The sequence below is a fragment of the Salvelinus fontinalis genome, chromosome 31 (genome assembly GCF_029448725.1).
Source record: "Salvelinus fontinalis isolate EN_2023a chromosome 31, ASM2944872v1, whole genome shotgun sequence".
NCBI lineage: Eukaryota > Metazoa > Chordata > Actinopteri > Salmoniformes > Salmonidae > Salvelinus > Salvelinus fontinalis.
In genome coordinates, this window is record NC_074695.1 from 33,464,292 (window position 1) to 33,489,210 (window position 24,919).

The window sequence follows — 24,919 nt, forward strand, 5'->3', positions numbered from 1 at the left end:
TTGTAACCCCCAGAGCTCCTGGTTGTAACCCCCAGAGCTCCTGGTTGTAACCCCCGGAGATCCTGGTTGTAAACCCCGGAGATCCTGGTTGTAAACCCCAGAGATCCTGGTTGTAGCCCCCAGAGCACCTGGTTGTAACCCCCACATTAGCCTATGTCATGACATCACCTGTACAGAAGTAGCATGAGGCTGTCCTATCCTATCGAGTGGCTCTTCAGAGAGAGAGAGATGGATTGGGTGTGATCAAGCAGAAATAAGTGAGTACAGACAGTAACTCTCATTCTTTAGTCCTTTTACGCCACGTAACCGTAGGGATGTGGTGTTGCTATGAGTGATACTCATCTGGGATGACTGGTCCATCTCTGGAAGCTTTACAGGAAACTGACTCACCACATGATCAGAGCCATGCCTGGAACCAGTGGTGGAGAAACACAGTGAGGGGTAGACAGCTAGAACGAGACAATGAGTCATTTCTTTCCTATCAAGTGTAGTAAGGGCTCAATCAGTGTCCAGGTTATATCTGCCTGTTTGAGGCTTGACCATAGCATATGACATTGTTCTGGCTTGCACTGAGGTGTGTGTGTGTGTGTGTGTGTGCGCGCGCCTCCCTGGGGAGTCTCTTGGTCCAACTTTTAGCACTAATGGGATCTGTGTGAGAGGTCCAGTGTTCCCTAGTGAAAGAACGTGACTGAGAAACAGAGATGTAGAGACAGGGACTAGATGAGCTGGTGGACAGTGTCAGTGGAGGGTGTCACCCACTGGGAATGGCTCTCTTTCCAACTGTTTCTCCTTGAGCACAGCCAGCTGGGTGAAAGATCTAGAGATCTGGGTATGGGACATAGGATATGGTTGGATTGGACTGCAGAAAATAACCGCAGACGTTGGCAGAGCTTGACCTCCGACTATCCATCCTCCCTCCCTCTACTGCACCGTGTTTCTAACCACTCAGGAACGATGCTATTCTGTACATGGATAGAATGGGAACACATCAACTCACAGTTGATTTCATTGGAAATAATGTGAATGGACAGCATACATAACTTGTGTTACACACACACACACACATCACACACACATGCATGGTATACACACACACATCACACACACATGCATGGTATACACGCACACACACATCACACACACATGCATGGTATACACGCACATCACACACACATGCATGGTATACACACACACACATGCATGGTATACACACACACACACACACATGCATGGTATACACGCACACACACATGCATGGTATACACACACGCACACATCACACACACACATGCATGGTATACACGCACACACACACACACACACACACACACGCATGGTATACACTCACGCACACACACATCACACACACACATGCATGGTATACACGCACACACACACACACACACATGCATGGTATACACGCACACACACATCACACACACATGCATGGTATACACGCACACACACACACACACACATGCATGGTATACACACACACACACATCACACACACATGCATGGTATACACACACACATCACACACACATGCATGGTATACACACACACACACACACACACACACACACACACACACACACACACACACACACACACACACGTACCACAGTAAAATAGGTCCCCTGATGCGCTGGTTATGAACGACTGTATCTGGCTCAATTTGTGTTGTATCCATCCTAGAGAATGAGCATCTATCCCATAATGAACAGAATAATAGTTGCCATGACAAAGTCAGTCTTTCAGTAACAAGGGTTGATAGATCTGAGCAGCGTTTGAATAGATATGTTAATCACCAGGACTGTTTTCCCTCGGGGCACTGAGATGATCTACATCTGACATGTCTGTTAACAGGATGTGGATGATTTGATGTATGTTTACATGAGCACAAACTGCATGGTCGTAGAGGGAGGTTGAGGCCATGCTGCAAGAGGGAAGCTGAATGGATGACCCGGCACACTGCACACTAGCAGGTGGCACGTCCAGCCCTCACTCTCACCCTCACTATTTTTTCATGATTTATCCCCCAGACCCCCTCCTCTGCTACCAGCAACCCCAGAAAACAGAATTGTTAAGCAAAGCGGCTTGTCATGACTCGATTTGAATTTGAATGGCTTTTTTTGTTGGTAATTTGAAAGGAGCCCAAGCGAGTTTACATATTCCCACTGGAACTGTATGCAGAAAGCCAAAGTGGAAGCAACGTCTACCCAGAAGAACCCCAGGCACAGCTAATGGTTTCAGACATTTGGAAAATATATAAATAATAAAACTATATTGCTGCAAGAAATCAGCGGTGGCAGGGAAACAGATGAATGGCCAGGCATGTTCGCGTCAGTCACATTAGCTTGGTGTCCGTCGCCTGATTACAATTGCGTCTCGTCTATTTTTCACCCACCACTCCCCCAAGGAATCTGGACAGCCCACCACTCCCCCAAGGAATCTGGACAGCCCACCACTCCCCCAAGGAATCTGGACAGCCCACCACTCCCCCAAGGAATCTGGACAGCCCACCACTCCCCCAAGGAATCTGGACAGCCCACCACTCCCCCAAGGAATCTGGACAGCCCTTAGATCTACTGGAGGTTTGATAGAAAGGCCCCCCCTCCCTTTCTCTCCATCCCAATCTCTTTCTCTCCATCCCAATCTCTTTCTCTCCATCCCAATCTCTTTCTCTCCATCCCAATCTCTTTCTCTTGCATAATGGGCATTTTTTAAATGCTAAACGCAGTGAGTACATTCAACTCCCCAGTACACGAGAACCTGTATTCTCCCTTTGCTGTCTCTCTCTCCCTTTCGCTCTCCATCTCTCTCTCTCTCTCTCTCGCTCTTCTGTAGTCCATCCCATTAATATTCTCTATGTTGAGATGAGACTGTACTGCTGAGGGTTGGAGAGAGGCAGAAAAGTAATATGAAAGCAAAGTGGTCTCCCATAGGGCCCAAATACAAATATTAGCACATGAATGTCTGGCTGGCTGGGTGGGTGTGTGGGTGGCTGGGTGGGTGTGCGTTTCTGAATCCTCCTGCTCGCCAGAGATTACTTTTATTTTAATATTCTTACATGCGATGAGCTTCAACTTCAGAAACATTTACCTCTCGAGTAAAGAGACTTAATATGCAATACCAGTCAAAAGTTTGGACACACCTATCATTCCAGGGTTTTTCTTTATTTGTACTATTTTCTACATTGTAGAATAATACTGAAGACATCAAAACTATGAAATAACACATATGGAATCATGTAGTAACCCAAAAAGTGTTAAACAAATCAAAATATAATTGATATTTGATATTCTTCAAAGTGGTCACCATTTGCCATGATGACAGCTTTGCACACCCTTGGCATTCTCTCAACCAGCTTCATGAGGTAGTCACCTGGAATGCAGGTGTGCATTGTGGAATGTCTTTCCTTCTTAATACACTTGAGCCAATCAGTTGTGTTGTGACAAGGTAGACAAAGTATACAGAAGATAGCCCTATTTGGTAAAAGACAAAGTCCATATTATGGTAAGAACAGCTCAAATAAGCAAAGAGTAATGACAGTCCATCATTACTTTAAGATATGAAGGTCAGTCAATCTGGAAAATTTCAAGAACTTTGAAAGTTTCTTCAGATGCAGTCGCAAAAACCATCAAGCGCTATGATGAAACTGGCTCTCATGAAAACCGCCACAGGAAAGGAAGACCCAGAGTTACCTCTGCTGCAGAGGATAAGTTTATCAGAGTTACCAGCCTCAGAAATTGCAGCCCAAATAAATGCTTCACAGAGTTCAAGTAACAGACACATCTCAACATCAACTGTTCAGGGGAAACTGGATGAATCAGGCCTTCATGGTTGAATTTCTGAAAAGAAACCACTACTAAAGGACACCAATAAGAAGAAGAGATTTGCTTGGGCCAAGAGACACGAGCAATGGACATTAGACTGGTGGAAATCTGTCCTTTGGTCTGATGAGTCCAAATTTGAGATTTTTGTTTCCAACCGCTGTGTCTTTGTCAGATGCAGAATAGGTGAACGGATGATCTCTGTATGTGTGGTTCCCACAGTGAAGCATGGAGGAGGAAGTGTGATGGTGTGGGGGTGTTTTGCTGGTGAAACTGTCAGTGATTTATTTAGAATTCAAGGCACACTTAACCAGCATGGCTATCACAGTATTCTGCAGCAATACGCCATCCCATCCGGTTTCGCGCTCAGTCGGACTATAATTTGTTTTTCAACAGGACAAACAACAGGACAACATACCTCCAGGCTGTGTAAGGGCTATTTGACCAAGAAGGAGAGTGATGAGTGCTGCATCAGATGACCTAGCCACCACAATCACCCGACCTCAACCCAATTGAGATGGTTTGAGATGAGTTGGACCGCGGAGTGAAGGAAAAGCAGCAACAAGTGCTCAGCATACGTAGGAACTTCTTCAAGACAATTGGACAATCATTCCAGGTGAAGCTGGTTGGAAGAATGCCAAGAGTGTGCAAACCTGTCATCAAGGCAAAGGGTGGCTACTTTGAAAAATCTAAAATCTAAAATATATTTTGATTTGTTTAACACTTTTTCTGGTTAGTACATGATTCCATATGTGTTGTTTAATAGTGTTGATGTCTTCACTAATATACTACAATGTAGAAAATAGTACAAATAAAGAAAAACCTAGGATTGATAGGTGTGTCAACTTTTGACTGGTACTGTATCTATCGACGGGTCCTTTGTGTGTTTGAGACTCTATTTACCTAATTAACAAAAACTCTCTCGGCGAAATTTCCGCTCAATTCAGTTTGTCAAGCATCTGATGGTGATCACGCAGCGTTGAGGCTGGGACAGCAGACAGGAGTAGAGGCCCTGAGCCAGACATGGCGTCGCGCTCTCTTTACACTGGAATGGCAGGAGGACGATTGAGGAGGACGAGGTTCAGTAAAACTGTACACATGCTATATATCACCATATCAAAGGAACACAGCTGCTGCCTTCTGTCCTTGAAGTTACCTACTGCAGTTGATGGTTGATGCTATTTCCAGGAATCTGCTCAGATTCACAAGCAAAGAAGAAGAATTACTCATCCACCCACTGCCTTTCTCAGAACTTCGAGGGGCATGGAAGGCCAAGCAGTGGTATTTGGCAACTGCTGCTACAGAACTATGCCTTAGAACGAAGAGCAGCAAGGCCTCTTTATATTTATACATATATATATATATATATATTCCTGCGCCAAACAAAAGAGGGAAATAACCATTTCTCCTGGATGAAAAGACTCATCAAGTTGAGAAACAGTTTGAGTTATGTTTGTTTGTTATGTTTGTTTCTCAGGAATGACGTGGCGAAAGACTGCCAGAATAATATATCTTTCTCACCGCTTTGATTGGACCTCGTGTGCCAAAGGTGATGTTGTTCAAGTAATCATTCTCACAATTACACACGTTTCATTAATGAGCAAATTAATGGTGTGCGCTGGCAGGTGGCCAGCAATTCAAGATCCAGGCATGGGTCACCTATTCACTCCCCCAGAAGAAGTGTTTTATCTATTGTTGAAAGAAACAGTGAGGGAGGAGGAAGGGATAGTACAAAACGCGAGAAATCTCGGACAAAACGTTGATGAGCTGTTAAGATGAGGTATTATGGCCGCGCTATGCACATTTGCAGACTTGTTATTGGAGAGCTGAGTTGTGTTTTTCTTTCTTGTGGATAAATAATTTTGTGGTATTCAGAGATTTCCTGAATCCATAATAAGGGTGACATTGTGGCCTTCGTAAGCTGAGTTGGCGCAGAGCGATAGCTACAGACACATTTGTCAGCTAGCAGAGATGACATGGTGGAGTAATGCTGCCTGTCTGTAACTGCTGTAGCTGTGCAGGCTTATTGCTCAATATCTGCCATTACAAATCATTACCACAGGGATCAAGCTTAGTGCTTAATCCTTGACAGGCCCTCGCACTATATCCTCGCTTGTGTGTTCACAATGAGGCGAGGCAAGGAGGGAGCCCTGGGCGAGGCAAACTAGCTCCCACACATTATAGAGGGCACCTCGAATACACCCAAAGATGCAGATGATCTGGTAATGAATTCTTTAGAGTTAAATATGCGGTGTTGGACAGGGGTCACGGAGACTTTGACCTATGAGCTCAACCAACTCTGCTTAATTTGTTTTTATTTGCATTCTGGGTCTGAAAACTGCCTTATCTCTTGTCCAGAAACACAGTGGAGGGATTGAAACCGAACAATTAGCTAACAAAGAAACATTAACACAGCGGAAAGATGTTTATCGCTAACAAACTAGTCCCCATTGACAATAGAAATGCCTTATCTTCTCTTCTAATTAGATGCTAATATATACTGATGAATAATCCTGTTCAGAGGTTGTTAAAGGACAATTAGTTAGAGTTTGGCTTTACCGCCCTTCACTACACCATCAATTACGTCAACACAACCCAGGACTGGACAGCTCATCAACTGATAAAGATGCCATGCAGAGATTTATACACTATGACCAAGGAGCATGTAATCTCTCTACACGAGATGTAATTACCAGCCATGCAATTACACTGTGACAGACACACTGACACTAATGAAGGAGATTAACTGTCATTACAATCGCCTGTCTATCTGGATTCAGCATGCCTGTCACACTCAGGCGCCGAGAGAACTACTCAAACCCTTTAATATACCCTTCTTGCTATCTTTCTACTACTCACCTACCTAGTTTATGCTTTCCTAGTTTCCTCCCCCTCTTCCTCCTGCTCCTCCTCCTAGGCTCTAAGGCACTGCATCTCAGTGCTAGAGGCGTCACTATAGACCCTGGTTCGATCCCGGGCTGTATCACAACCGGCCGTGATCGGGAGTCCCATAGGGTGGCGCACAATTGGCATAGCGTTGTCCGGGTTAGGGGAGGGTTTGGCCGGGGTAGGGGAGGGTTTGGCCGGGTTAGGCCGTCATTGTAAAATAATAATTTGTTCTTAACTGACTTTCCTAGTTAACTAAAGGTTCAATAAAAATACAATATAAAACCTCTTCAAATGCTGTGCCCACTTTACTCCTCCTCTTCCTGCTCCTGCTCCTGCTACTCCTCCTCTTCCTGCCCACTTTACTCCCCCCCATTTTTGCTCCTGCTACTCCTCCTCCACGGCGACCAATAAAACCAGAAGCAATGATAGAAAAGAGCAAATGCGCTGAGCTATCCAACCAGGACCAAGACTACTACTAGTACACAGTCATACCAGGCTAACAGTGTATCACACCCTGTAATACAGTATATTCCCCAGGAGGTTGCCTTATTCAGTGCTCATTAGCATGAGTGATAGTGCTTTACTGTAGTGAGCATGTTTTGGCAGGATCTGCACCACAGTGGTGTTGTATACTGCGTAAGCAGTGTGGTAAGAGGATGGGTGAGGGGCAGAGAGAGGGAATAATAGAAAATCCTGGTGATATAGGGTCAGAAATACACACTGAATGACTAGGTAGTCCTATCTATGTCCTCTGTCATGGGATTTAATACACACCGTGGTGAGGACCATTAGACTAGTGTGATAAAGCATCAATATCCTGTTCAAGAGTAGGGCTCTCCTATGTCTTTATCCGCACGTCTCTGACATGCGTATGTTAGTAGTCATCTCTAGCATGTTGAAATACACAGGAGTGAGACATGGCCGCAGGACTGGTGTCTCTGTCCCATCGGTAGCAGTAACACATAACCACCTCAGGGGGGAGAGAAACTCCATGCCTGGGAAATGACTTGTGCCATTCCAGGGAAGATTATTTTTGGAAAGAAAAAATGCCACTTTATCAATCAAACAAATGGGCTCCAGAGCTCGGGCCGCCCATTGGCCCACCATGGGTTCATTAAACCCCCACTCGACAGCGAGGGGCCCCAGAGCCTGAGTCACACCGGAGCCCCCATCCATCATTTAAACACTCAATTACCCCTGCATTAATCACAGCCACAGCCCAGCCTCAGCTACACAATCACAATCATTTGTAATTTACATGTTAATCTGTTGGCATGGACGTCCAGACCCATTGTCTTCCTATTGACTGGACCAGCCAGGACTCCTGGAATCTGCAGACTAACCCCATCGCCCTCTCTCTTGTTCTCCCTCCCTCTCTCGTTCTCTCTCTCTGTCTCTCTCTCTCTCTCTCCTTCTCGCCAACTCTCTCTCTCACCACTCCCCTTATCATTGTGTGGGTTTTCTGAGTACTCGAAGGGGACCTCTCTCTCTCGCCATCTCTCTCTCTCTCTCACACACTCATAAACGCGCACACACACTCACTTTATTTACTGCTACACTTTCTGGGTGGCAGTTGTTAATGTACTGCGATAAGGAGAGCAAATGGACAAAGTTAATTAAAAAGATTGGGCAGTCAATTTGACACATTTCCTTTTGTTTTCTCTCCCTTTGGATCGTTGTGACAAAAACAAGGACAGGCTCTTTTTTAAACTCTCAGATGGGAATTTGCCAGCTCAGTGATTCCATCCCTCATGTTGTGGTAGATTGTACTGTTGTTTGTAGAAGTTTGCTTCTTCGCCTCCTGTTTTTGTATTGGATGCCTTTTCACTGGGCTTGTTAATTGCCTGCTTTGTCTTTATCTATACGGGTGATTGGTGTTAAATTACTTGTTATTGGATCGCTCTGTCACTACCTGTACCGGAGGAACTCATTTTCACTGTTCATTTAGTTACAGTAGACACTGTCCTCTCCTTCTCAATCTACCAAACTGCCCCTTCTTATACAGTGCATCATAGTATTCCCATCTATATTATATATATATATGTATATATATATATATATCTAAAATGTATTATTATTATTATTATGGGGCTGAAACTTTTACAATGAGAATGAAGAGAGATAGACAAGAAAAGTAGCCCCAATATTAAATACTTTCTTTAAATGGTGAATACTTATGTTTTATTACTCTAGATATCCTGTTCATCCCTGTAATGTCAGTGAATCTATCAAAGTGGTCCCAAAATGAATTATGACCTATCTAACGGAATCCTTTCATGTCAGCCGCAACACAAAAGCACAAAGAATGATGGCTAAAAAAGTTGTAGTGGTGTTTGATCCCATTGGAGAATTAAACAAATGTTTGATTTGATCTCAAACCCATACATCGTACATGCCCTGTGTGCTCAGTAATAACACACAATACAGGAGAGAACGTGGCTTCTTAGAAAGAATGAGAGGGAGAGAAAAGATGGAGAGAGAGAGAGGGTAAAATATAAACGAAGCGATCCTTGTATGAGTCCATGGTTCTGAATTCATGCTGTAGCCCGTCGTCTCTGTAGTGCCCAGATGGGGTCGGCGCTCTGTGTCTCTGGTGTGTTGGTGCTGTGAGGCTCTCTCTCTCTCTCTCTCTGTAGCTGTTAACCCTTTGTGGAAACAGTATCCCTAGCCGTATCCCCAGCCCAGAGCCCCCTGGAGAGAGGACAGCACAGGGAGAGACGTGGGCGCTAAATTGAAAACAGTAGACCCCGAGGTTAGAGCACATCAATCCTGCGATATGGGATGCCTGGGAAGACTGGAGGAGGAATTAAAGGGGAGAGAGTGCAGCTGTGCAGGAGAGGGAGGGGGAAGAGGGGAGGCAGCGCAGAGAGAGTGAGAGCGAGAGTGCACAGGGAGAGTATGCACAGGGAGAGAGTGGGGGGAAAGCGAGTGCAGCGAGAGAGCGAGAGCTCAGCAGAGCAAGAGAGAGAACGCAAGAGCAGAAAGGAGCGCCGATAGTGAGACGTGCCAGGAGAGAGAGAGAGGGGGAGAGAAATAAAGCCAGGGTCACGGAGAGAGAGAGAGACAAGGTTCAGTAGCGCTGCCATCAGGGATTACACTGCCATGCAACCTCAGTTGTGAGTGGAGGATTTTTGTTTGTCGTCGGATCCCAGGCGGTGCTGTGCAGTCCGAGCCCTGGGCATCACTGCAATGAGGTAGGGCTGCGATGGGAGAGGGAGCTGGAGTGGGACTGGCTGGGTTCGTGGTAGTGAGAGCACTGTCTGTAAGGATGGAGTGATGATCCTCTGTAGTCTACCGTACATTCAGGCTATTTATAGGTTTCCATCAGAGATTAAAGTTTTAATCTGCTTTTGCCCGCTTTGTAGCTTCTACTCACTGTTCTGTGTAGTCAGAGGAACTTGGCTCTAGGATCTGTTTTAAGGATTGAATTGGATTGAAGTAAAGGCTCCCTGTCGCATCTCTGTTTGTAGTTCCGGCTCCCAGTCTTGCTCCATCTGAAGTTGGGTGGGTATAAAGCATGTCTGGCCACTGTGATTCTCGGCGGAGAATAGTGCCGTTGAGATATACAGTGCTGTGTGGTTGTGACTGTCTGTAGGGAGTTGGGTCTCCCATGAGACTTGTGGTGGTCTATATATGTGGAGTATAAATCTAGAGCCATGAATTGAAGGCTTGTAATAGAAGTACACTGTCTCAAGTTGTCAGACTCTCCTCAGAGGTTGTGTAGTTTCTGGTATACACTGTAAGATGTAATTCTGTGGTTCTGTGTCATGGAGTGGGCTGTACAGGCTCTCTGTACCCCAGAGAGAAATCTGCAGGAGGACTGTTGGAGCCCACAGTGTAGCTGGCTGAGGGGGAGAGAGTGAGGCTGTGTTTGGGGGGGGGGGTGGTTTGGGGTGAGGGAAGAGGCCGAAACCCCTCCAGTGGTGAAGAACATTGTAGCAGTCAGTCCGTCCTTTCTGCCCCAGCGAAGAGATGTGCTACTGGGAGAGGATGCCTGACTCCCCTTACCCCTCTGTCTCTGTCTCTGTCTCTGTCTCTGTCTCTGTCTCTGTCTCTGTCCCTGTCTGTCTGTCTGTCTCTGTCTCTGGATCCGCCAACATCATGACTCTATCTCAGAGACCTGTGTGATGCCGTGTGCATCACAAATACAATGCGAAGCACTCAAATCTCTCGTTTGTCTCTGGTGGTCCCTTTGTCTGATGTTACTCTGTTACTCAATACTGAACTTACACACAATCATTTTGGGGAATGTTATTATGTTGCTTAGCATGCAGTGTTTCATAGTGAAATATGTGTTAATAGGTACTGTCACGTTCCTGACCTGTTTTCCTTTGTTTTGTATTCATTTTAGTTGGTCAGGGCGTGAGTTGGGTGGGTTTGTCTATGTTTTGTATTTCTATGTGGGGTTTTGTGTTCGGCCTGGTATGATTCTCAATTAGAGACAGGTGTGTATTGTTTGTCTCTAATTGAGAGTCATACAAAGGCAGCCAGGGTTTCACTGGTGTTTTGTGGGTGTTTGTTCCTGTGTCCTCACAGGACAGTTGAAGGTTAGTCACGTTTGTTGTTTTGTAGTTTGTAGTGTCTTGTTTGCTGTGTGTTCATTAAAAGATGGCTTATTTCCCTCAATCCGCATCTTGGTCCTATCCATGCTCCTCCTCGTTAAAGGGGGAGAACAACATTGACAGCCTTTACAGAAACACCCACCACAACAGGACCAAGCGGATTGAGGAGAGAGAGAACAAGAACTAAAGCAATGGAGAGAAGAGGAATGGAGTTGGGAGCAAATTTTCAATGGAGAAGGACCCTGGGCTAAGGTTGGTGTGAATCGCCGCTCTCGGGAGGAGAGGAAGGCAGCCACAGCCCAGGAGCGCAGGTATGAGGGTACGCGGCTAGCACGGAAGCCCGAGAGGCTCACCCAAAAATTTCTTGGGGGGGGGCTAAAGGGGAGTGTGGCGAAGCCGGGTTGGATACCTGAGCCAACTCCCCGGGCTTGCCGTGGAGTAAGAGGGCGTCGTACTGGTCAGACACCGTGTTATGCGGTGAAGCGCACGGTGTCCCCAGTACGCGTGCTTAGCCCAGTGCGGGCTATTCCACCTTGCCGCACTGGGAGGGCTAGGTTGGGCATCGAGCCGGATGCCATGAAGCCGGCCCAACGTATCTGGCCTCCAGTACGTCTCCTCGGGCCGGCGTACATGGCACCAGCCTTACAGGTGGTGTCCCCGGTTCGCCTGCATAGCTCAGTGCGGGCTATTCCACCTCGCCGCACTGGCAGGGCTACGGGGTCCATTCAACCTGGTAAGGTTGGGGAGGCTCGGTGCTCAAGAGCACGTGTCCTCCTTCACGGTCCGGTATATCCGGCGCCACCTTCCCACCCCAGCTCAGTACCACCAGTGCCTACACCACGCACCAGGCTTCCAGTGCATCTCCAGAGCCCTGTTCCTCTTCCACGTACTCTCCCTATGGTGCGTGTCTCCAGCCCGGTGCCTCCAGTTCCGGCACCACGCACCAAGCCTCCTGTGCATCTCCAGAGCCCTGGACGCACTGTTCCTTCTCCCCGCACTCGCCCTGAGGTGCGTGCCCTCAGCCCGGTACCTCCAGTTCCGGTACCACGCACCAGGCCTAGAGTGCGCCACGAGAGTCCAGTGTGCCCTGTTCCTGTTCCCCGCACTCGCCCTGAGGTGCGTGCCCTCAGCCCGGTACCTCCAGTTCCGGTACCACGCACCAGGCCTATAGTGCGTCTCAGCCGGCCAGAGTCTGCCGTCTGCCCAGCGGTGCCTGAACGGCCCGTCTGCCCAGCTCCGTCTGAGCCATCTGTCTGCCCAGCGCCGTCTGAGCCATCTGTCTGCCCAGCGCCGTCTGAGCCATCTGTCTGCCCAGCGCCGTCTGAGCCATCTGTCTGCCCAGCGCCGTCTGAGCCATCTGTCTGCCCAGCGCCGTCTGAGCCATCTGTCTGCCCAGCGCCGTCTGAGCCATCTGTCTGCCCAGCGCCGTCTGAGCCATCTGTCTGCCCAGCGCCATCTGAGTCAGCCGTCTGCCACGAGCCATTAGAGCCGCCCGTCTGTCCCGAGCCAGTAGAGCCGTCCGTCAGTCAGGAGCCGCTAGAGCCGTCCGTCAGTCAGGAGCTGCCAGAGACGCCCGCCAGTCAGGAGCTGCCAGAGACGCCCGCCAGTCAGGAGCTGCCAGAGACGCCCGCCAGTCAGGAGCTGCCAGAGACGCCCGCCAGTCAGGAGCTGCCAGAGACGCCCGCCAGTCAGGAGCTGCCAGAGACGCCCGCCAGTCAGGAGCTGCCAGAGACGCCCGCCAGTCAGGAGCTGCCAGAGACGCCCGCCAGTCAGGAGCTGCCCGACAGTCCGGAGCTGCCGTACAGTCCGGAGCTGCCGTACAGTCCGGAGCTGCCCTACAGTCCGGAGCTGCCGTACAGTCCGGAGCTGCCCTACAGTCCGGAGCTGCCCTACAGTCCGGAGCTGCCACTCAGCCCGGACCTGCCGGAGTCCCTCAGCCAGGACCTGCTGGAGTCCCTCAGCCAGGACCTGCTGCCCCTTATCCCGGTGTTGCCCCTTATCCCGGTGTTGCCCCTTGTCCCGGTGCTGCCCCTTGTCCCGGTGCTGCCCCTTGTCCCGGTGCTGCCCCTTGTCCCGGTGCTGCCCCTTGTCCCGGTGCTGCCCCTTGTCCCGGTGCTGCCCCTTGTCCCGGTGCTGCCCCTTGTCCCGGTGCTGCCCCTTGTCCCGGTGCTGCCCCTTATCCCGGTGCTGCCCCTTATCCCGGTGCTGCCCCTTCATTTAGGTGGGGTTAGTGGGAGGGTGGTCATTGGGAGGGGGATAAAGAAGCGGGGATTGATTATGGTGGGGTGGGGACCTCGTCCACCGCCAGAGCCGCCACCGTGGACAGACGCCCACCCAGACCCTCCCCTAGACTTTGTGCTGGTGCGCCCGGAGTTCGCACCTTAAGGGGGGGGTTCTGTCACGTTCCTGACCTGTTTTCCTTTGTTTTGTATTCATTTTAGTTGGTCAGGGCGTGAGTTGGGTGGGTTTGTCTATGTTTTGTATTTCTATGTGGGGTTTTGTGTTCGGCCTGGTATGATTCTCAATTAGAGACAGGTGTGTATTGTTTGTCTCTAATTGAGAGTCATACAAAGGCAGCCAGGGTTTCACTGGTGTTTTGTGGGTGTTTGTTCCTGTGTCCTCACAGGACAGTTGAAGGTTAGTCACGTTTGTTGTTTTGTAGTTTGTAGTGTCTTGTTTGCTGTGTGTTCATTAAAAGATGGCTTATTTCCCTCAATCCGCATCTTGGTCCTATCCATGCTCCTCCTCGTTAAAGGGGGAGAACAACATTGACAGCCTTTACAGGTACAGTATGCAGTATATTGAAAGTCGGAGATCGGAACGGAAGCACAGGTGTCATAGTAGATACCAGATCTTTGTGATAGTGATAAAATGTCCGAGAGCCCCTTTTCAGTTTCAAATCTACTCTGGATGTTTGGGCACTGAGGGTAATCTACTGGAGATGATTTTGTCTCCTGACATCGTGTGCTCAGTGAATACATTTATTCTCCACTTTCTACGTGATTTTTGTTTTCTGTCCATTCATATGTAGCCCGCTCATTCACACCATGGTCTGGGAGACTTGCTCACCATGTTCAACAAATTACTCATGAAAACTGATGATTTTACACAGATAAAGGCAAAAAAAAGAGCTCTTCATTGTGTCAGTATCAGAGAATAAATAATAGCTATTAGAAATGTTGATATTATCTCAGAATAACATGACATATGTCTGGTGATATAACAGCAGACAGGATTAGTGCAGCCGGATTTCTATTTGTCCCGTACACATACAATATGACATGGCAAGAATACAAATGGAAAATCTCATACATGGGGTGTGTGTGTGTGTGCATGTTTTGTGTGTGTGTGTGTGTGTGTGTGTGTGTGTGTGTGTGTGTGTGTGTGTGTGTGTGTGTGTGTGTGTGTGTGTGAGACACAAGGCGGGGGGTGCGTGTAATCTCAGTATACTCTGTGTGAATAGTGTGGTTGTGAGGGTTTTTCCACCGCCGCAAGCTGTGTGTCTTTTGTGAAAGTGTGTGTGTGTGTGTGTGTGTGTGTGTGTGTGTGTGTGTGTGTGTGTATGTGTGTGTGTGTGTGCGTGCGTGCGTGCGTGCGTGCGTGCGTGCTTGTGTGAGTGCCATATCTGGCTGCTGTTTTTGTCCTTTATTCCTCACTGTGTCTTTTGTAATGGTTCTCTACAGGGAGCGCCCAGCGCTCTATGCAGATTACCCAGATATCAAAGAGCAGGAAGGGGGCTTCGCTACTTAAGACTGTTGTACAAAAACAAGAGTTAAGTAAATGACATCCTTTGTAATTGAAAGTAGGGATTTAAATGAATTGACAGAAGTGAGAGAACAGCTATAGTCCATTGTGGTGTTCAAAATAATTAAAAACACTCAAAACCGAATTATCCTTTAAAACCAGACCAATTATCCAAATAATCAGATTATTTTGAGGCTTGCACCCTCATATTGTGAATTCATTAAATCATTTGGGCAATACATCCTAGATTAAATCCAATTTATTTTTGATATATTCCATTTAATTGCTCAAAGTTACTGCTTCATAATTCTTACATCTTGTTATCATCTGTTTTAATGTGGAGGTATTTCTCTGATTTGAATCCTCATGAAAATACATTTGGAAAAGTAATGTTCAGCTGTGAATGTGACTGTTGATGTGGAGGTAGAGATGTGTGTGTGTGAGAGCCTGCTCTACTAGGATATTTCCATGAGAAGTCTGGTAATTAAAACACTGTAACAGTGTGACTAATCTGTTCCCTCTCCAGTCACTTCTGTGAGGCAGAATGGTTCCGAGTTACGACCTGATTAGAATACTGTACAGATTACCAATAGCTAAGTTTAAATGGTTTGGCACTGTATGCTTTAAATTCATGATCTCAATTAGGTAGGAGGCAAATGTTTGTTTATTTGGATGTCAAATGTCAAAATGTATGGTAGCTGTTTGGAGTATAACTCTCATCATAGAAGAGCTCGTATTGAGAGCCTTGTCTGTTCAGTATTGAGACGGATGCTGTGGGAGAATGAGGAGTAGAGAGAGAAAAAGATGTCTCTGCATTTCATTATGATTCTGTAGCCTGTTCTGTTCTCCATGTGAGGTGTGAGTGGACACTGCTGCTGCTGGTGTAGCGCCTCCTTCCGCATGCGGGGGTGTGTTCTGGGATCAATCTAATGGATCCAACATTCACACACACAGAGACACACACACACACACACACACACACACACACACACACAAAGACACACATGGAGACACACACACACAGAACCCAGGGACCACGCCCCCAGAGGGCACTCATTACTGCTACGGTGGAAACCAGGGTTGCCGTGGTGACACGCTGAGGGGCAGATGGCGGCAGTCTCCAGGCAGGTCTCCCTAGCGGCCCTTCAATACTTTACACTGAACTAGTACACCAGCCCGGCTCCCATTGGTGCAGCGATGCTCCTTTAGGGCTGTGGTCCTTTGCGGTTGTCGAGAGCTTACAGCTTCCTCTCTACTGTCTGATGAACATAAACAGTCTCAAGTGCGACTCAGAAACTGAAGCAAAAAGGTTCTCTCTTTCAATGTGTTATCCAATGGACTAGTGTTCTTTGGGTTTTCATGTGATCCTCTATCTGTAGAAAATGTTTCCTGTGTTCCATTAGTCTGACCTTTGCTCTTGTGTCTCCAGCAGTGTTTTCACTCCTAATGGGTCTTCCATTGAACTAGCGTAATTTGCCTTTAGGTGTGATCACCTGCATCTCTAGTGAACTGTACCTGTGTTCCTGTAGTCTAACCTATGTCCTCCTGTTGTTTCTCCAGGAGCTGTCCTAGCAGCGGCTGGAGCAGAGTGATCCAGTAGCAGTAGCAGGGTTAGAGGTCAGAGGTCACCATGGCGGGGCGGGGGACCCGTTACCTCCTCCTGCTTCTGGGGGTCGTGTCTCTGGCCCAGGCCTCCATCTTTCTGTCCAGCCAGCGCCTCAAGGCCCGCTTCCAGAGGGACCGCCGCAACATCAGGCCCAACATCATCCTCATTCTCACTGACGACCAGGACATGGAGCTCGGTGAGTCTGGCGTCACATACGGCTCTCCAACCCTGTTCCCGGGGGGGCTATCATCCTGTAGGTTTTCGCTCCAACACTAATCTAGCACACCTGATTCTAATAATTAGCTGGTTGATAAGATGAATCAGGTTAGTTACAACGGTAGTCAGAGCGAAAACCTACATGAGAGTAGCTCTCCAGAAACAGGAGAGGCCTGCTTTACATCCATCCTATCCTCCTCTCTCTATACAATAGAGGTCGTCTGGTATTTCAACATTGTGATCATAAGGTATCTACTATCTGACCACATGGACACCAATCAACCATGGAGACTAAAATACATCATAAACAAATCCAACCTTCCTCCAGGCCTACTCCGCTCATTGTAAAGGCTGTCTCGTTGTAATGGTTGTCTCGTTGTAATGGCTGTCTCGTTGTAATGGTTGTCTCGTTGTAATGGCTGTCTCGTTGTAATGGTTGTCTCGTTGTAATGGCTGTCTCGTTGTAATGACTGTCTCGTTGTAATGGCTGTCTCGTTGTAATGGTTGTCTCGTTGTAATGGCTGTCTCGTTGTAATGGCTGTCCCGATGTAATGGCTGTCTCGTTGTAATGGCTGTCTCGTTGTAATGGCTGTCTCGTTGTAATGGCTGTCTCGTTGTAATGGCTGTCTCGTTGTAATGGCTGTCTCGTTGTAATGGCTGTCTCGTTGTAATGGCTGTCTCGTTGTAATGGCTGTCTCATTGTAATGGCTGTCTCGTTGTAATGGCTGTCTCGTTGTAATGGCTGTCTCGTTGTAATGGCTGTCTCATTGTAATGACTGTTGTTTATAGCTACCCATTTTAATTGACCACAGGAAGAGAGGCCACACTGCTGGACGGTTGTGAGTAATAAACAAAATCAAACGATTAGCAGACCGTCTGTGAGACAGAACCTCCTTGCCCATCCTAACCCATGTCAGACACACAAGTCTTTGTGTTACTGGGATATAGTAAGACATAGTCAGACACACAGATCTCAATGAAAGGGGAAAGAGAGTGCTGCTGAGCTTGACTCCAGCTCTGTCTCTTTCTTTCTCTGTCACGCTCATCTTTCTAGATTCTTTCAGACAGACAGAGAAATTGTCAGTCCCTTACGCAGCTGTTATTATCAAAGGAAATCCAGACACCGTGTGACGACCTCTCATTGAGAAGGAACCCTTTGGCACGTCAGCAACCATTATACCCACAATGCATCACTTCCCGTACGCCGAGGGCTCGGCACGCACACCCAACACTCCTCTCTCTGTCTCTATGTCTGCTGTGTTCAGTGGTGGGCTGGCATCTGGACAGGAAGATGGTGGTAGGAGAGAGAGGGGTATAAAACACTTTTCCGCCACAGTCATTTTCACTGCGCTGGGAGAGACGGAGTTACAACGACAAAGCTTCACACCAGCTCACTTCATAACATAGAGGATTTCATCCCCTGAGCCTCACTAGATTAACTGACCGCAACCAGAAAAATTAAAGGAATTTCATTGTTACGGAATGAAAAAGAGACTAATTCCAAATGGAAACCAGTGGGTTTATAGCTCAAATCCTTGGTAATATTTTTTTTTTTAAATTAGAAAAAAACTCTGCTCCATACAGGGCAGGCACTTACAGGGCATTCGGAAATTATTCAAACCCCTTGACTTTTTCCACATTTTGTTATGTTACAGCCTTTTCCTAAAATGTGTTAAAAACACGTTTTCCTCATCAATCTACACACAATACCCCATAATGACAAAGCAAAAACAGTTTTTTATAAATGTTTGCAAATCTATAAAAATAATAATAACTGAAATATCACATCTACATAAGTATTCAGACCCTTTATTCAGTACATTGTTTAAGCACCTTGGGCAGTGATTACAGCCTCGAGTCTTCTTGGGTATGACGCTACAAGCTTGGCACACCTGTATTTGCGGAGTTTCTCCCATTCTTCTCTGTTTCTCTCAAGCTCTGTCAGGTTGGATGGGGAGCGTCGCTGCACAGCTATTTTCAGGTCTCTCCAGAGATGTTCGATCGGGTTCAAGTCTGGGATCTGGCTGGGTCACTCAAGGACATTCAGAGACTTGTCACGAAGCCACTCCTGCGCTGTCTTGGCTGTGTGCTAAGGGTCGTTGTCCTGTTGGAAGGTGAACCTTCGCCACAGTCTAAGCGGTTGGGAGCAAGTTTTCATCAAGGATCTCACTATACTTTCCTCCATTCATCTTTCCCTCGATTCTGACTAGTCTCCCAGTCCCTGCGGCTGAAAACATCCCCACAGCATGATGCTGCCACCACCAGCCTTCAACGTAGGGATGGCGCCAGGTTTCCTCCAGACGTGACGCTTGGCATTCAGGCCAAAGAGTTCAATCTTGGTTTCATCAAACCATTGCATCTTGTTTCTCATGGTATGAGAGTCTTTCGGTGCTTTTTGGCAAACTACAAAGTGGGCTGTCATGTGCCTTTTACTGAGGAGTGGCTTCCGTCTGGCCACTCTACCATGAATACCTGATTGGTGGAGTGCTGCTGAGTTGGTTGTCATTCTGGAAGGTTCTCCCATCTCCACAGAGGACCTCTGGAACTCTGTCAGAGTGACCATCAGGTTCTTGGTCACCTCCCTGACCAAGGCCCTTCTCCCCCGATTGCTCAGTTTGGCCGGGCGGCCAGCTCTAGGAATATTCTTGGTGGTTCCAAACATGTTCCATTTAAGAATGATGGAGGCCACTGTGTTCTTGGGGACCTTCAATGCAGAAATATTTTGGTACCCTTCCCCAGATCTGTGCTTCGACACAATCCTCTCTTGGAGCTCTACGGACAATTCCTTCAACCTCGTGCCTTAGTTTTTGCTCTGACCTGCACTGTCAACTGTGGTACCTTATAGACAGGTGTGTGCCTTTCCAAATCATGTTCAATCAATTGAATTTACCACAGGTGGACTCCAATCAAGTTGTAGAAACATCTCAAGGATGATCAATGGAAACAGGATGCACCTGAGCTCAATTTCAAGTCTCATAGCAAAGGGTCTGAATACTTATGTAAATAAGGTATTTCTGTTTTGTATTTTTTACAAATTTGCAAACATTTCTAAAAACCTGTTTTTGCTTTGTCATTATCGGGTATTGTGTGTAGATTGATGAGGAAAAAATATTATTTAATACATTTTATTATAAGGAAGTAACGTAACAATATGTGGAAAAAGTCAAGGGTTCTGAATACTTTCCGAATGCACTGTATATCCCGTTATGTCATCACCTGAAATGACTGCCAGACCATGGAGATACCACTACTGCTCTCTGCCAATGACCCTCTCTGCTCTAGGCTACGCGGCGCTAAATGGTTGAATATGCAGGCTTTCTACTGGGCAGCTAACTGCATCAGAGTCCTGGACTTGGAGAGCATGTGGCTCTACTGTGATGTAATGACTCGCAGGTGGATACTTGTCCGACAACGGGTCCCTCTTCAGAGCACTCCATTTATGAGGCAGCTGTTCCCTAAACACTAACTACTCTCCACTCTCCAGCTCTCTCCACACTGCATCATAGTTCCCTCGAGTGCCTGAAAATGGACACGTCCCGTTCCACCCAGATTGAGGAAAAAGCTTTAGTTATAGTAGTTACCGCTCTCCCTCCTCTGTTTCGTTCAGTCTCCCCTCCCTTTTCCTTTCACGTTGTTGCAGTGTGAAAGGCAGCCTATCTCACATGAATGCAGTTCAATCAGCTGTATCCATCTTCTCATTGTGGCTCCCATTCATTTGGCACAGAGATATGACTGACGCAGCTCAATAGCCATGGAGAGGCAGAGATGAAAGCAGATTGAAGAACACCTTGTCAAAGTCATTTTCAAATCAATTTACAATTACATTAAGCCTGTGGAAAAAGAGAGGATCTTCCTGAAAGAAAATGGCCCCTGAAAACTCCAGATTTTTGGGATAATTAACTATTGTACTGCCTCATTTATGCGGCTCTCCAATGGGTCCAATGGTCGATCAATATATTGCTTTTTTCAAATGTACAAGCTTATGTAGCGTTTCACAAAATACTGTTTGGAATGAAACTCCCACAGCACTGTTATCTGTGAAAAATCTCCCATGTTAAAGAGAACTTTCCCCTCCCTGTCTGAACTTCTGTAGGACACCATGTTGACATTTCTCTGAATGGCCAGCCCTGTGTTTTAACCTTTGTCTGGTTGTTAAAGGCCTGGTGATTGTCTGTGAAAAGGTCAAGTAGCTCAGGACTTCCGCTGTCTGTACACTTCACCCTGCCCTTCCTGGCCCCTCCTCTCTCTATATGTGAGGGGTTGTGTGTGTGTGTGTGTGTCTGTCTGTTCCTGAACCTTTGACTGGATTGGCTGTACACATTACCTACAGAACCCATAAAACTCAACCACATATGGAGGACTCATTCATGCAATAGGTCTAAATAGGAAGATAATCATTTCATTACTGTTCATTCAGAAAAGCCAGGATGAATTTTCAAAAGAGGTCAGCTGACTCCCTGCCAAACTCACAGGTCAACCCTTACTGGGATCCTATTGCTCTCAGCAACTCCTCTCTGACAGCCAGACAGCCCCCCATTCATCCCATGTTAGTGAAGCCAGCCAGACCCCATCCATCCCCTGTTAGTGAAGCCAGCCAGACCCCATCCATCCCCTGTTAGTGAAGCCTCTCCTGCCTCTCCTCTTCTCTTCTCTCCTCTCCTCTACTGCCTCTCCTCTTCTCTCCTGCCTCTCCTCTTCTCTCCTGCCTCTCCTCTTCTCTCCTGCCTCTCCTCTCCTCTTCTGCCGCTCCTCTTCTCTCCTGCCTCTCCTCTTCACTCCTGCCTCTCCTCTTCTCTCCTGCCCCTCCTCTCCTCTACTGCCTCTCCTCTCCTGCCTCTCCTCTTCTCTCCTGCCTCTCCTCTACTGCCTCGCCTCTTCTCTCCTGCCTCTCCTCTCCTCTCCTGCCTCTCCTCTCCTGCCTCTCCTCTTCTCTCCTGTCTCTCCTCTCCTGCTTCTCCTGCTTCTCCTCTCCTGCCTCTCCTCTCCTCTCCTGCCTCTCCTCTTCTCTCCTGTCTCTCCTCTCCTGCTTCTCCTCTCCTGCCTCTCCTCTCCTGCCTCTCCTCTTCTCTCCTGTCTCTCCTCTCCTGCTTCTCCTGCCTCTCCTCTCCTGCCTCTCCTCTCCTCTCCTGCCTCTCTTCTTCTCTCCTGTTTCTCCTCTCCTGCTTCTCCTGCCTCTCCTCTCCTGCCTCTCCTCTCCTCTCCTGCTTCTCCTCTCCTGCTTCTCCTGCCTCTCCTCTCCTGCCTCTCCTCTGCTCTCCTTTGTGTTGTCTGTTTAATCCTCTTTATCCTCCCAGGAGAGGGACAGACATCGAGGCCCTTCTCCCCATATACCCTCCTCGCTCCTTCCTTCTCACACACGCATAATTAGCAGAACAGATGACATTCTCCCTCTATTGACATGATATTGTTTAGTGGTGCGTGTGGGCTACCTCCTGCTAGTTACATGTCTGCCTGGAACAGAGTGGATCTGACCCGTGTGTGTGTTTCTCTCGTTCCCTCTCTGTACCTCCTCAGGCTCCATGCAGGCTATGAATAAGACCCGACGTATCATGGAGCAGGGCGGGACTCACTTCTCCAACGCCTTTGTGACCACGCCCATGTGCTGTCCTTCGCGCTCCTCCATGCTGACGGGGAAGTACGTTCACAATCACAACACCTACACCAACAACGAAAACTGCTCCTCCCCCTCCTGGCAGGCCCAGCACGAGACTAGGACCTTCGGAGTGTACCTCAACAACACCGGCTACAGGACAGGTCAGTGGTCCGTACAGAGCGACACACACACAGACGTACTGACAGGCACGCACACACACACACACACACACACACACACACACACACACACACACCTGAAGCTACCCAACTCTCTGAAGGCATGTATCTCCTATTCAATTAAGCCAAACACTCATTTAATTGAGAACTCAAATATTTGTCATAATTAGGTTACACGTTGCACACCCTCAGTCAGGGCTTGTGAAAGTCATTAGATTGGTTTTCCACTGTCTGGTGTTCTGTTCTCTGCTGATGTTGAGTGTGCTAGCTAGGCAGTAGCCTGAGTGGGGCTGAGAACACTGGGGCTGTGCCAAATGGCACCCTATTACCTATAAAGTGCACTACTACCCTATGGGCCCGGGTCAACAGTAGTGCACTATAAAAGGAATAGGGTGCCATTTGGGATGCACCCCGGGCCTCTCTGAGTGGATGGCCATTATCTGTGATGGGCTCCACTGTTTCACCCACACAGACGCTGACATTCTGTGTCTCTGTTCCTATTGCATCAGGTAGACCTACATGGCCCACAGTCATAACAGAGGAAAATACATGTCTGTAGCCAGCTCTGTCATGCTCTTTTTCCTGTTCTCCAGAAATCACTGGAATTATGGGAAAAGAACACAAGCATGCATACACACACACACATGATCAAGATGGCGCCGACAGAGAGGGTCGCCTCGCTTTTAGTCCTTAGGAGACTTTGCAGTGTTTAGTTTTTTTTATGTATCACAAGCATTTCGCTACATTCACAATAACATCTGCTAACCATGTGCATGTGACCAATACAATTTGATTTGATTTGATCCGTTATTGTTTTAATGCGCACACGTGCACTCAATTTCAAAACCCGCATTTGTTGTTGTTGATGTTGTTTGATGTTGTGGTTATGTGCTCCTTCCACAAACATTTGAAGTTAAATCTTTGTGACTCATTCCAAAATGAATGGAGAAGCTCTGCACTACTGTAGCAATGTCGTATTACCACCCGCATGCTTTGAAATCCTAATAAGGAATGTAGAAACTCAACAGAGTTACAATCAGTCAAGAAAATGGCACTCGGTGACAACTAGACATGCTGTAGCGTCTGTTCCTAGTAGACTCCCTAGAAAGTCCTCTATGTTCCCACGGACGGAAACAGCAACCCACGTCTATCTACACCGTTTATCTGTCAAACAGCACCCTGCCTCTCCCCAACATGAGCTTTGTCACAGGCCTCCTGCCTTGTGGCAGCCCATCAGTTCTGTGTTCACGTTGAGCCACTGAAGAACTGTCCCTTCCCCCAGAGGGATGCACTGTGGCTGGGCCAGTAGTGTGTGGTTGGTGGTGCTGCTTACACTGTAACTCTGATCATTTAGAATTGGCTGACTGCTGATTTAGAATCAGGTCCCCCGCTGTGCTGTCCATATAATCCTATTATGATCTAAAAGACTAAACTGATCCTATATCAGCAATCCTAGACTCTTTGCAAAAACAGGCCTGTTAAGAACAAACTGTTTGTGTTTTGAACTATTAGAAACATCCCCATGTGGAGAAACTCCATGTATGTATATACAGTGAGCTCCAAAAATATTGGAACAGTAGTTTTGTACTTCAGCACCTTGGATTTGAAATGATACAATGATTGTGAGGTTAAAGTGCAGACTGACAGCTTTCATTTGAGGTATTTTCATCCATATCAAGTGAACCGTTTCGAAATTACAGCACTTTTCGTTCGTAGTCCCCACACTTCTACATTCATGTGGATGCTACCATGATTATGGATCATCCTGACTGAATCGTGATTAATGAGGAGTGAGAAAGTTAGACTCACAAATATACCCCCGAGACATGCTAACCTCTCACCATTACAATAACAGGGGAGGTTAGCATTTTTGGGGGGGGTATGATATTTGTACGTCTAACTTTCACACTCTCAGAGCGTTCAGAGCGCACAGTAGGTTTAATCTGAGCGTTGATCTGACCGAACAGCAGTCAAGCACCCAAGCTAACAGGCTAACGTTGGCTAGCTTGCTAGCTACTTCCAGACACAAATGAGAGAACAGCTCACTCTGACCATTTTACTGGCCCTAACAGAGCTGGTTAGGCTGTTTTTATGTTATCAAGAGCGTTGGTGACTACAACTGTGCTGCTGGCAAGAATTTAATTAATGAAGCTTTTTTGCCAATCTTTACTGACACCGGCCATATTCAACGGGTGTTGAGCGTTTGTAAGTTCGTCTGTTATTCTGCTCTCTGGCACACTCAGATGAGAGTGCTCTGGAATCGGAGCAGGTAACCAGGGAGAATTTACCAGCTA

General features: G+C 47.4%; 1 protein-coding gene across 5 annotated transcripts in view; it reads left to right on the forward strand.

The window, feature by feature from the left end:
- Positions 1-24,919, forward strand: part of LOC129830087 (extracellular sulfatase Sulf-2-like) — a 185,617-nt gene that overhangs the window by 126,992 nt on the left and 33,706 nt on the right. For 4 of the 5 annotated variants that reach the window (XM_055892296.1, XM_055892299.1, XM_055892298.1 and 1 more), the window contains exons 1-3: positions 9,613-9,919; positions 16,592-16,833; positions 22,368-22,607. In XM_055892296.1, the coding sequence (XP_055748271.1) occupies positions 16,662-16,833; positions 22,368-22,607 (412 nt within the window). In that variant the 5' untranslated portion in view covers positions 9,613-9,919; positions 16,592-16,661. Of the gene's footprint in view, positions 1-9,612; positions 9,920-16,591; positions 16,834-22,367; positions 22,608-24,919 lie in introns of those variants that run through there. The other variant, XM_055892297.1, reaches the window with a different exon arrangement.